The sequence below is a fragment of the Fringilla coelebs genome (assembly GCF_963513975.1).
Source record: "Fringilla coelebs genome assembly, chromosome: 2".
NCBI classification, from domain to species: domain Eukaryota; kingdom Metazoa; phylum Chordata; class Aves; order Passeriformes; family Fringillidae; genus Fringilla; species Fringilla coelebs.
The window spans coordinates 14,886,486-14,900,001 of NC_140029.1; the positions used below are offsets into that span (position 1 = coordinate 14,886,486).

A 13,516-nucleotide genomic window follows, 5' to 3' on the forward strand; every position below is an offset into this window, starting at 1 on the left:
CTTCAGATGTGTATAAGACCCTCAACCCCAGCTGAATCAGTATCAGCAAAATCCATACATCTGCACAGAGCTTCACAGAGCTCTGCAGAGAGACAAAAAGCCTGCCTTTGTAAAAGCAGGGAATGCATCTATGCCCTTCTCAAATCAATCTACTTACCCTCATTCATGCAGGATGCATAAAGGATCTTGGCCTTCTGTACAGCTTCACTGTCTCGTCTTTTGCTGATGGGTTTCTCTAGCAATGCTGAAAAAAACAAGTAATTTTTTTCAATACTTTGGAAAACATAGACATTGTTTGCCTGTTTCAGCATTCACTTTAATCATAGGAATTGTTTAATTAAGTATGAGGCTCCACGTGTACTTTCTTAAGCAGCAGCACAAACGTAATTGCACCTTTTCCAATCCCCAACAGAGAAGGATTTTTTATTTATTTATTTTAAAGAGAACTGATATAAAGCCAAATGACAGATGCAGCTTGTTACTCATCCTCACAACCAGCTACCCTCAGCAAACTGAGGTGACAGGCAGTCGTGGGGTGGGAACCAACACACACAGCAGGGAGTCAGGAATTTTTTCAAGTGGCTCAGCTTCTGGTGCTGGTACATCATGAAATCAGGACCTAATGGAGAAGGTTACAGGATCCCAGGAGCAAGCTGTAAATCAGCCACGATGCAGCTGCAGATACAAAGTACTGTGGATAAATGGAGAGGCAGCCGAGCTTCAGAGAGATCTGTCAGCTCAGGACAAGCACTTCCACGGCCAGGAGAAGCAGGTAACTCTTGAGCACAGCATGGGAAGGAGTGACTTTGCTGTCACTCCTTCCAGTGCTGGCATCAAGTCCCTCCTATTATGTGCTCAGCCAGAGCTAAAAAGCCTTGAAAAATTCAAGACTCCCTTCCCAGCACCAAAGCACCACCCCGGGCTCTGGGTTTCAAACGAGCAGAGGCAGCACAGTGCAAGGGCGCTGAGAGGCATGCCACACACAAAAGGGGGAACGAAGGAAACAAGAGTCCCAGAGGGCTGTGAATGCAAAGAACCACTGAGGCTCCATAACACCAGCCATGGGGAGACCAAACAGCTCCCATAGAGCTGCATCAGGGTCAGTGCAAGGTTATTGCTCTGCCAGGTCTGGCTGGGAGATGCAGAGCACAGAAGAGGAGGTGGCACTGCCATCCAAAAGCAGCGCCCTCCTGCACACAGGGGCAGGTGCTCACCCTCCAGCCCTGCTCCTTCCACCCACAATGCCTCCTCTCCAGGGAGGCAAAAGGTGGGTGTGACTGCTGGGCTCTTCAGCTGAGAACAGCCTGGGTTTGCACAGCTTCTCTCAGTGTTAGGAGCTCGCTGCTTGAGGCAGGATCTTAAGGCATTTATTTCCCAAAATTTCCCTAGTCCCCTGAGGAACCAGCCATGCTGCACCTCTTAGAGATTCCCCACCTGAGCTCATGTGAGCACTCAGGGGACCATAATGCAGACCTCACACTGTTTATTACTTCATTACTCAAGGAGTACCATAGTGATGAGCAAGGCAACTTTTCTCTCCCTCTGACCCCTTTTCTCCTTAAACAAACAAACAAAAAAACCCATTGCCCAATTCTTTTGCTTAGACCCTTAAGAGATTTAGTGAGATTATTCTCTCTTAGTTATGAATAAGATTTCTCCATAAAAATACTTCTGGAGAGGATAGCTTTGGTTTCAAATCCTTAAATATTTCCCAAATTGTTAAATACAATGTAATGCCAGTCGCCTATATATATGTTCAGTGTGTGCAATTCCTTGCAGCATAATCAGACCTGTTCACATTTTTAAAATGGCATTTTGAAAGAAATGATAAATGAATCCTCCATAAAACTAAGGATGAAAAACTACCCTCCCATTAAATCCATTACAATAATTTCTGTCTTTGCCAGTGAGCTGTACAACCATGAAATTTTGAAGCTAATAAAATCCAATGGCTAAAGCTCAAGAGAGAAACAGATTATAAGAGCCAATAAAATCAACTCTTGAGATAAAACTGCATCAAATTGTTTTAAAATCAGACCTGGTGTTTTCCTATCAAACCATCTCATTAATGTGTCATCTACCCCACCTCACTACTGCAAAGAGTGATGTGGGGTAGATGTTGCCAGCTTGCTCAGAATTCTTTTATTAAGACAGTTCTAATAACACAAAATCCAGTGATCAAATATGAAAGACTCAATAAGATGCTTGAATTCTGTGGACACTGAAATATGGCGTGTGATCCATGGATGGTCTTTAGGCTGTGGAGCTTTCCCAGCCTTAACCTCAATTTTTCAGAAAGATTTAGAAACACAAACCTGGAGCACTGCTCACATCCACATGATTTCTACATTAGCTAGTATAAAATCCAAACAGAGAAATTAGAAATGTGCTTCTTATTTAGCTCACAAATACATATGGATTTTATGTGTCCTTGAGTATTTAAATTCTTATAGATGAACAGCAAGAAAAGGCAAGAAGCACAACATACTGAACAAAGATATATGTAATCAATTAGTCTGCCTAGAGGTTGCTTTTTCATGGAGAGAAAGTCACTATTGGGATTGAAATCAATGTAGGCCCATCAAGCTGGGTGTAAATTAGCAATATTGGGTCCTGTGAGCAGCCTGGCCACAGCTGCAGGCTCTGACAAACCCACTGCACAGAGCAGATCTGTTCGATGGGTCGATGCTCTCTACCAGGCTGCCTTTGGGAGGGCAGCAGCTCCGTCTGCTCTCCCAGGGCCCTGCAAGCTGAACAAAGCTGCCCCAGGGCCATCCCACACTCTGAGCAGTGCTTCACCTCCTGACACGTGACATGGATTTCTGGCTCTCATCTTCAGCAAGGGAAATGCCAGCCAGTGACAGACAGAGAGCAAATTCAGCCCGTCTGAAAAAATTCACCTGAACTACATTGTCTGGGAGAACTGTCTTTCCACTTTAAAAAACTGTAATAGCTTCAGATATTTTCTGTTTTGACACCAAAATGGAATCAAAACCTATGTTGTCTTTCAAGGGATAGGAAGAGAAATACCACCAAAGATCAGTTAATGTTGTGCATCACAAGAGACCACAGATTTGCTGTTTAGATTTTTACTTTGTCTTTCCAAGCTCCAACTCTCATGCCTCACTAAGGAATTGTGTGTATTCATACAAATCCACTGAGGAGTTCAGTCTGATAGGCTTTCCTTAAGCACAGTTTCCTTAAACTTTCACCTCGTTAGGGAGATCAGGGCTACCAACATTTTGACTAAAACAGCTCACTTAGCACTGAGAAGGACACTGAGCTTCTCCTTGGAGCTGTTTTGCTTGCTTGCTTTCTGTTTTCTTGCTTCAAACTAAAAGTTTTAATTCCTTAAAGCAATCTTCCATTTTAGGACACCATTTTTTTTACCATTTTAAAGAAGAATTGTTAGGAATAAATAGTTTTGATCAGATTAGGAAATACACTCCAACAAAATCTGCAGAGGTTTAAAAGAAAACACAATCTAAGTTGATTTCCAGACATCTGAAAAAGCACAGAATTGTAATTAACATCAACCAAAATTTAACAATTTTTTGCTGCTACTGAGTTATACCACTAGCCTGCCTGCAAAGCAGAATATCATAACCAAAAATCACCAGGACAAACAAAGTGAACCAGCCTAGCTTTAGCCAGCTGAATACACAGTTTGGATCCCATTTCCTTAGCCAAATAGCAAGAATATGTTTGAATAGCTTTTTTAGCAAAACAGTTCTTTTTCAGTCACATCTTTCACTTTCTTCACTTTAAATTATTTCCTAAGTCATTTTCTTTGGGATCAAAAAAAGATCTTTGCCTCTATCATTGACCTCAGCACCTCATTGTTCATGTTTTCATATGCACAGGATGCCCAAATGCAAGATTTATGTTCCCTTCACATAAAACTTAGTTATGGCAAATGTCAACACCTATTAGCAATTGCACTCCACAGTGCTGCAATAACATAACTCATGTCATTAAGCAGCTACCACTTGCACAGTCAGAATCTGGCTAAAGGTGTTCACAATATCCCAAACTTTCTGAGGTTGCAAATGGCTTCATCATTCACCTTTTTGTATAAAGGAGATAAGGGTGTAGAAGTTCCCATTTCAGTCAAGGTTCTTGAACTTCTGTCACTCCAGGTCAGGCAGGTGTGAATCACTGCACTCCCTGACTGTCACATAAAACACAAAGTCTCAGCATCACCAGCAAAAACCACTCCATAGCTGGGAGTGCTCTTCATTTGTCTGAACATGAGATGCTCAGATATACAGCCAAGGAAAAAAAGGCACAGCTGCGGGTGGGGAGCTGGGAAGGAAGGAAGGAAGAGAGTTTATATTGAGTTGCCTTCACATAGTTCTTTTTCAGGGCAAGAGGGCTAAAAAAGCCCAGCTTCCTGTGGTTCACTACCCTCCAGTAAATAGCAATCATCTGCTGTTAAAAGTGAGAGCAAGGCACATTACAAAGTAAGCTGTGCATGTGGGTTTATTTAACTGCATACTATTCTAAAGCTGCTAAGGATAGTCTTGTGGCTAAGTGTTACCTTTAATCTCACTTTCCATTTCCAGCCCACTGTCTTGCACAGCTTCACTTTGGTTTTCTACCATAATATCTTATTTATGGCACCAAGAAATCCCTTCCTTCTTCTGACTTGGACTGCATGAAAAAGGATTGTAAAGCCAGATTTGCAGAGAAAAGAAGCATGCACACCATTCAATCAGATTAGAAATACTGATTCAATTTATCAGTGTCCTGGATCAGATTGTATATATACTGTACCCTACCAGACAGTTTTCTACATATATTGTTGAATTGAAGTCCTGAGAAATACTGTGTCATTCATGAGGTTTATTTCCTATTCTAGTGAGAAAAATAAAAGTTTTCACTTTACAACCCTAAATATAGAGAAATATCTAGTTGGTAAAGACAGTAGCATTTTTTCCATTAGTTTTTGTCCTTACAAACATTTTTTTTACAAACATTTGCTCTGTGTGGAAAATGCAAGCTCAAGTGTTTGCACGGTAATATCTGGCAATGATCTGAAATCTATTATAATGCTTTGTATCTTGAAGAAAAAGAACTCCATGTGCAAACATCCCCCAGGGAATATGCTTGGACTAAAAAAACCCAAAAATTATACAAGAACCCCAAGGGACATCCTATTTCCTGGAAAGTTGTAACCCTGGAGGAGTGAAAAGCTAGAAGCAGACAAATAATGCAGTGTGAACTCCCAGGGCAATGCTAGAACAGACAGGAGTCTTGCATTGCAAAACCAGAGAAGTATCAAAGTGAGGAGATGATCTCAGTGTGTACACAGGCTGGTGAGACAGACTGGAACACAGCCTGCCCTATGGCTGTCTGAATTGTAAAAACAATGTTGGACAGTTGGACAGAGGGCAGAAAAATATCAAAACAATGGGTTTATTTCTTTGGAGGGTGTGGCTTGAGAAATAGAAGGGAGGGACAAAAAAAGCATGCAATGAGGGAATGGGATTTTTCTCACAAGAGATGTGAAAGGGTAATGGGAACCCAAAATCAAAACACCTTTAGAAAATGCTTGGTGCTAGAGAGGTCTTTAGTCTATGGAAAAAAGGCACAAAGAAAGCCAACTGTTGAACAATGAAGACAAATTCATCAGTGACAGTGATTAACCACTGGAACCAGCAACCAGAGGAGATAGTGGCTTCTCTGCCCCTTAATATCTTCAAGACTTCATGCTTTTCTGGGAGATAAACTTTACCCCAAAGTCAATTATGTTTTATCCCAGTGCAAGCTGCTGAGCTGCATTACGTGGGTAATGTAATTGTCTGTGACACAAAAAAGGTCACAGGAAATAATCTAGTGGTTACTCCTGCAATTACACTCTATATATTTAGGATACAGATCTCTAAACACTCTTAGGCACGACAGAGCAAGGAGACACAGCCATTATCCATTGTTGCAGATAGAGAAAGGGAGCCACAGACTGCTCCTTATCTAACTAATGTCAGACTCCTAGCAATTGGAATAGTGCTCCTTTATGAGCATAAGGCTTGCTGAACTTGATCCACACACTCAAAGAGCTTGATCCTTTGCAATGAATGCCCCTCAGCCCTTTAAACTTCAGAGACAATGAGAGTTGCTTGGTATTGCCCAGATGATGCTCAGTACTAAACTGAAAGCAGCTTGTAATGCATTCTTTTTGGGACCAGACTCAGAAAGCAGCCCAAGGGCCGACACATTCAGCAGGTTTATTTGTAAATACCCAATGACAGATCATTTCTCTCTCACTACTTGAGCAATAAAGACTCTGCTAGTCACCCTACCCTCACTGTGCTCTACAGCTATAAGAACTGAGTTTCTTAACTGATGAGAAGAATAATTAAAAGAGCTGTTCCCATCCCCAGCTATCAGTGACAACCTTTGTTTCCTCCCTAAGTTAGCACTTATATATTATGTGCTACCTCTGTGGAAAAAAACAAAACCCAAGTTATCTTTTGGAAAATTGCAGACAATCCTCTGATGCCAACAGCAGGTTCTTTTAAGGATGTTCTGTGAGGAGTTACCTCTAAAATGTAGAGAAAAACCTTCTCAGACCTTGGTTGGAGTTTAGCAACCAAACCAAACACACAACACGTGTGCAGAATGTCATTCCTTGAGGTCCCTGAACTATATGACAACTATGATTAATCCAGTCTTCCATAAAAATGTCAACCCTTAATTCCCATATTTTCTTCACACTTAAGAGGTATGGCAAAAGAGTTCCTGAAAAGTAACCTCCAAAACGCAAGCATCCAACTGCACCTGTGCCACTGGGGTTGTTTAGCCCTCCATCTGTAGTATGAATGCATTGCCCCCTCTTGGAACTCTCAGCACTCTGGATTTCAGAGTCAAGGTCAGTACGGTTCCCAGAGCAGGGATTTGGCCAGGATGCCAAAGGGCACACAAAGAACTTTGAAACCACACTGCCATTACAGACATCACAGATAGACAAATGTACAGTCTGAGCAACATGAGCTTACACATTTCAAGAGTGATCGTTTCAGAATGGTTTGGGGCCAGCTGACATTCATTTAGAGTATCTGGTTTCCAATTCCTCCATCTCAGAGTCCAAAGTGAAGGAGAGCTGGCAGTGGTAAGTATCATTGTGCCTACGAGGGGCACAATGTTCTACCCCAAAATAAAAGCACTGACCACAGCACATAAAATTATACACAAAACTGATGAGATCATTCAACCAATGGTAACATTTCTGTCTTGATACATGAAAATAAGATTTAATTAGACTGCAACATTCCAGGCTACAAAATAGTCAAAGAAGAAAATCTGATACATATAGTTTAATTCTCATCAGTTTGGAAAAGGGACTTAAAGCTGGAATGGGGTCCAGAGGGGAGAGTGAAGAATATTATATATATATATATGGATGGATGGATGTTCTAAATGGAAGTTACAGACTTAATTGATATTCCACACTGAACATATTTCTTGGGAACAAGACAAGTACCATCAAGCCAAGATTATTCTTAGAGTTAAATCTGTTCCTTCAGAGCACTCTTTTGAAAAAGACATGGACATCTGCTGTAGGACACAACATTTAATGTTTCAGTACAAATTTATCCCTCTTAGCAGGTTAATAGAACAGGTCAAACTCCCACATGAATGCACCTGCCCAGCTTCCATTTTAAAATTGTTTTGCATCTGGAAGCCTTGGAAAAAGAGCAAAGCAAGATCTTGCCTGCCTGGAAAATACCACAGAGACAAATCTCAGTGGAGGTGCAGATGACTGCTTACAGTTCTTGTCTGACACCAACACAACCCAACCTCAAATACATAATTTCAAGGCCTTGTAAATTCCTGTATGCCTTTAAAACACAAGTTCTGCTGAGAATGTCTCCTGATAGGCAACTTACATGTTCAAAATCACTTCTTTCCTCTAGTAGCAATCGATAGCAATATTTGGTTTCTGAGGTTTCCCTAAAATATGAGCTAACCTAAATTTATTTCTTCTTTGTAAACTATTAGTTCTGCTAATTGCTCTGCATTGCTTCTTGCTAGTTCACATATTTTATGCACAATCTGACATGTGACGTCTGGAGTCCTTTTCCCCACCAGACACTTTATTAGAAGTGAACTGCAAATAATTTGCTTTCAAATGAAATTTTTTTTCCAAAAGTCCAAAATATGAAAATACACAATCTAAAGATAAAATTTTTACTCCCTCACAAATAAACAAGCATGAAAAGTGATGAAAAAATTTCTCGCCACCATAAATTAAATAACTGCTAAATTGTTACTGACATTAAGGCTCTACTTCCTTTTCTTTGTGCATTGGTGTCTGTAAGGAATTCTCAGTTTCAGAGCACAGGAAGGGAAGTATCCAAGCCTAATGCAGTACAAAATATATTTCATTGCCTTTTATAAATACCTATTTTGAGTTTCTGATTAATTATAGCCCATATTTTTCTACTGTTTGCTAAATATATGTATGGGAGAACAAACTAGCATCAAAGGCTTGCAAAAAAAAAAAAAAATCTTTCTCCATATGGTTAAAACTATCCTTGCCTAATTAAAGCTTTTTGCTTTGAATGTCTAAAGTAAAATAAGATAGTAAATCAACACACCTTTCTGGTGCTTATAATGCAGTTTTTCAATTTTTCCAAAGCACACCTTTTTTCCACTTTCATGTCTTTTGCATTCCCTTCTTAACCAGCCTTCTACTACTTTCTTACCTTTCTTCTCTCAGTTCCCCATTGTTAATAATCAGATCACCAGAATCATCTTACTGGAGTACATAAGTGATTGAAATAATCACTCAATGCAAATTTCATAATGGCAAACCTCTTGTTCACACAGAAATATGAAACAATGCAGAGCACTGGCCTCCTCTCAGATTGCCCTACCCCTGCTGTAATGTACACCCCCACTTTGGAAGGCAGAACCACCCAGGATGTCAATGGATGGGGTCATTAGTCACTTTTGGAAGGCCTTGTGTTGGCTTACATAGCCCCAGATATGCCTTAGATATTAAATATAAAAGTTTCCCTATTTTCATACCAGTAACTAGTTTGGTTTTGTTTCTTACTTTAATAAAACTACCAGTGTTTTCTGCAGCTCCATAAATTCATTCCTCAGAATAGCCCTTGTGGAGTTGATGCCTTAATCTAGGTCTGTCTTGCTTTGATAAACTGTGTCTCCCTCCTCCCCTTGTTTTATTTTGTGAGCTGAGGGGAGAGGATGGGTTTTTAGTGTTGAGGATGGGCTGTTGGTACTGAGGATGGCAGTTGGTTGGTGGGGGAAATTTAGTTTGTTTGCTCTTTTTTTCATTGTTTTGGTTTTTAGGGGGTTGGTTGAGGTTTTTTGTTTGTTTGGGGGTTTTGTTTTGTTGGTTCTTCTTAAAGGTATTTAATCACGATCAAGACACCAGTTATCAATTCAGGAAACTATCTTTTTTATTTGATGCAATTAATGTCCATCAGCCAATTTCTTGATGGCAGCATTCATCTCATCATGGATGGAGCAGTGACTCGAAAATAACAGCCACTCATTATTAATTTTTCTGATATTCCAATGAAACATTTAAATCATTATGAATTAATTTTACACTCATGAGGGATATAATTAATATGAATATGTATTTCCACAGGAATTCATGACAATCTCGTAATTAATCAATTCATATAGGTTCTAGTTCCCAAGGAACATAAATCAAGTAGAACAAAAAAATATCCCCAAATACCACTTTCACTAAAGGATTCTCTAGACAAATAAACCAACTAATATACTGACATTCTAGGGTTCCCCCTCACCCCTGGAAAAGAAATTCCCCCACAAATTCTTTCCTTGAATATCCATTTTAGCAATATGGAAGTTTTCATGGAAATGGCATTCACACAGCTGTGCTCACATAAATGCTTCCTAATGCTGCTCAGTGCCCTAACACACAGCACATCTCCCAAACAGAAATGTTGTTTGTTTATGATTTCAGCATTTGGTAAATTCTCTGAGTTTGTATATCAAAAGATAAGCCCATCATGTGAGTTCCTCCAAAAGTCAACATAACTGTAAACAAACTGTGGCCAAACAAAAAATTGTTTTATAAGGAGGTGAGAGCCTCTTTTCATAAATTAAATTTCAATAATAAATCTTACTCGTTTGAGTAGAATCGCCCTCTTCCCTGCCCTGCCCCTCTGGCCTCCTAGTACTGTGCTTTAGGGGACAACACATGTCATTGTAATGTTAGGCAAAAGGTTTTAGACCACACTTACACCAGAAGATTGCAAATTTCCCAATCGTTACAATATAGGGGGAGCTCCATACTAAATGGCAGAATCACATTTACTTCATTACAGTAATACTTTCAGCATGCACTTGTGGAGATTTTTTTTGTCAAAAAGGGGAATCATATGTCATGGATTGCTGTGCCTTCCAAGGCATCAATCCTAATTCTGTAAAACTGCCCACCCAAACACAGCCATCAAAAATTTTGAAATTCAGTATCTGCAAGTATGAATGGCACATATCATACAAATCCCAGGTTCACTGTAAATTTAAGGGAAATATGTGGCACATGTGGAGCGGGAGTGAGCAGGATGCCCCGCTCTGGTTCCAGCTGAGGGCTCAGAGGAAGATGCCATTCCAGTCTCCAAACCAGGCAGCTGCTGTGGGAATCCTGTGGCTCAGTTACTGTGCTGCCTTTAAACCTCATTTAGGAACCAAAATTGTCTCCTCTCTGTACTCATGGTTTCCCAAAATCACCCATTACAAACTCAATTTTCATTCTGAGCAGCCACAAAGCCTGGAAAAAGTCCTGGCTTCTCCACTTTTGACTTAGGTATTTCATTTTACCAAAAAGCTACTAACTTCTTGCCTGGAGAGATTTACGTGACTTTACCTGTTTTCTCTTACATTTTCTTACAAATAAGCCACTATAGTAAAGATCTGGACCACTGAAAAAGTGTCTGTACCATTGAAAAGAGATCCATTTTTTGCAGAAAAGACCAAGCAGAACAGCATGAAGTGCCATTGATTTTTTTCTGCCTTCTTTTTATTCAAGAGCAGTTAGCCAGGAGGCAAAAACCATAAATATCCTCTTTTATTTTAATTGCTGCTGGTATTCCTCCTCATACTTGGTACAGCTCTCAAAAATCTTAAATAACTTTGAAGGAAACAAATCACAAGAGACAGGTCAGCTAATATGGAAACCTGGGGATGAGTGTCAGCAGCTGCATTACAGATTTCATGGCACACATCCAGACTATCCCAGTGGTCCCAGCTGAGCACCAGTTGAATGGTGGGAGATAAAACCCAGCCCTAAAAGAGCCCTGTGGCACAGGGTCCTCTGTACAGGACAGCAACAACAACTGCTCAACACCAACTCCTGGGAGCAGATTGAAAGGATATCCTACAGTCAAACAGCATAGATTTCCAAAGAGATATTTTTACTTACAGTTTTACTTATAAACAATTTCTTTTCCAAAGGAAATCATTGCAGATTATCTTGGGAAAAGTTGCCTACGCTGCCAAGATATCTTGTTTGCTGTCTGTCTCATGTTCTTCAGAAACCCACACACCATATCCTCCTAAAAGGCTTCCATTTCTTTCTGTTTACCACAATGGAAATTCCTCATTTTAAACTGACTGACATTCAGAAAACAGCCACACTACAAAGCTTAGCACAGCAAATCAGCCTGAAGTAGGTGTCTCACTGGACCAGGAACAGTATGGAGACTTTATTTGTAAATGGGTTTCCACAGTCATAAATTAAATTTAAAAGATCTGGAAGACATATTCACAAATTATTCACATAATTTAAATTAGCTCCTTTGCAGTGCTGAGATTTAGGAATGTTTGTGGAGTTTTGTTTTGTCGTTTTTATTTTAATTTATTGCTTCCTGCATGGTCACTCCCAGAAAGAAAAAAATAAGCCAGCTGTATACAATTGTACTTCAGAGAAAGGAAAAGAAGCTTCTGGGTTCACCACCAGCATTCACCACAGGTAATAAGCACTGAATTACGTGCCTCAGACCTCCAGCTCTGAACTGTTCACAAAAACCACTTGCTTTTCAGTGACATGACAAAGCACTCCTAAAACCTTAATGGAGGTCATCAAATGAAAATGGAAACATTCACCAGGAACACAAATAGCTTTGCAGGAAATATTATGGTAAGTGGAAAAACATTTAGCAACTCCTAGAGTTACTGTATCTTGACCTGACATGAGGCTGAAGCTGTTGCAGTTTGAGATCGCTTCTGTTCATACAACACAGGCCACAGCCAAATGATTCTTTCCATTGAAGAACCCCAAGGACATCCTCATCAGAGGCCCATTGGGCACGAGGAGCGTTTCCTCTTTAGTGAGGTACTTTTGAACATGCCTGTGGTGTGGCTGAAAAGGAAAGGCTGGCTTCAGGTCAGGGACAATCTGCTCCAGCCAGGAATGGTTAAGGGGAAATAGTCGTATATCAGTCCTCTCCTGAAAAGTTCTATAAGGAACATTTCTTTAGGAAATTTTAACCTAAATATTACATGTCCCTTACCTAGGTTTGGATCATAACCCAAACCACAGGACTCTGCTTTTGAGGTATTTTTGGCTCTCTACAATTATCTCCTTTACATTCCTCCACGACGCCTGAAATCCTGCTGAAGGTCACATCCAAGGAAAGACCTACCACTACTTTCTCCAGGCTTGAACTTTATTTATTTTGTATAGTCAGGAGATCAAAGTGAGTTACACATGTGGTTTGTGGATTCCTCTGAGCGCAGAAAAATAAACCCAAGTGACCCTCAAACAACATATGGAAAAGAAATTAAAGGGGAAATGATGATATGATTTTAGGTTGAATGCATCTTAAGACAGCTAGAGAAACCCATGGGATGGGAGCATCATATATATTTACATATTCCTATCCTATTATAAACCCAAATCTTTAAAAAAAAGGTGGTTTTAGCTATCACATTACGATTTGGATATCTAGAAGAACCCCAAAATTAATGTTTCTAATCCTGATCCTTTAATCAACCAGAGATATGAAGACAAAAAATCTACCACCCAGTAGTTCTTAGCTATTTTGGATTAACCTACTGCCATTTCCTCTCCTTGGAATTCCCTATTAAGGTACCTTCACCAATACAGAAAATGCTCTACCCTTTTTGGAAGGGTAGAACACCTGCAAAGCTGTGTGCTCTTGTGAGTCTCAAAAAACCTCCAAAAACACACCAAAAAACCACAAAAAAAGAAAAATAAATAAAACCCAAAATTGCACACACACGCTAAAACAAACAAAAAACAAACAAAACAAAACAAAAAAACCCCACCAAACACAGAAACCACAAACAAACTAAAACACCAAGCCCAAAACAAATAGAAAAAAATGCTTTGTTCTCAGACCACTAGCACCTAATGCAGGGCTCAGTACATTACATTACACAGCCACAACTACCTTTTTTTGGTAAGACAAAATTAGTTCTTACACTTGCTACTCATTATCTACTGGAAGATCTTCTTTTGTAGTAATTCCTCCTGAACCAAAAATTAAAA

At 39.9% G+C, this 13,516-nt stretch overlaps 1 protein-coding gene across 1 annotated transcript in view; it reads right to left on the reverse strand.

Annotated features, from left to right (window-relative positions):
* PHEX (phosphate regulating endopeptidase X-linked) overlaps positions 1–13,516 on the reverse strand; it is a 93,689-nt gene that overhangs the window by 72,106 nt on the left and 8,067 nt on the right. Inside the window, exon 4 of the mRNA XM_084226697.1 lies at positions 158–244. Within this exon, the coding sequence (XP_084082823.1) occupies positions 158–244 (87 nt within the window). The remainder of the gene's footprint in view (positions 1–157; positions 245–13,516) is intronic.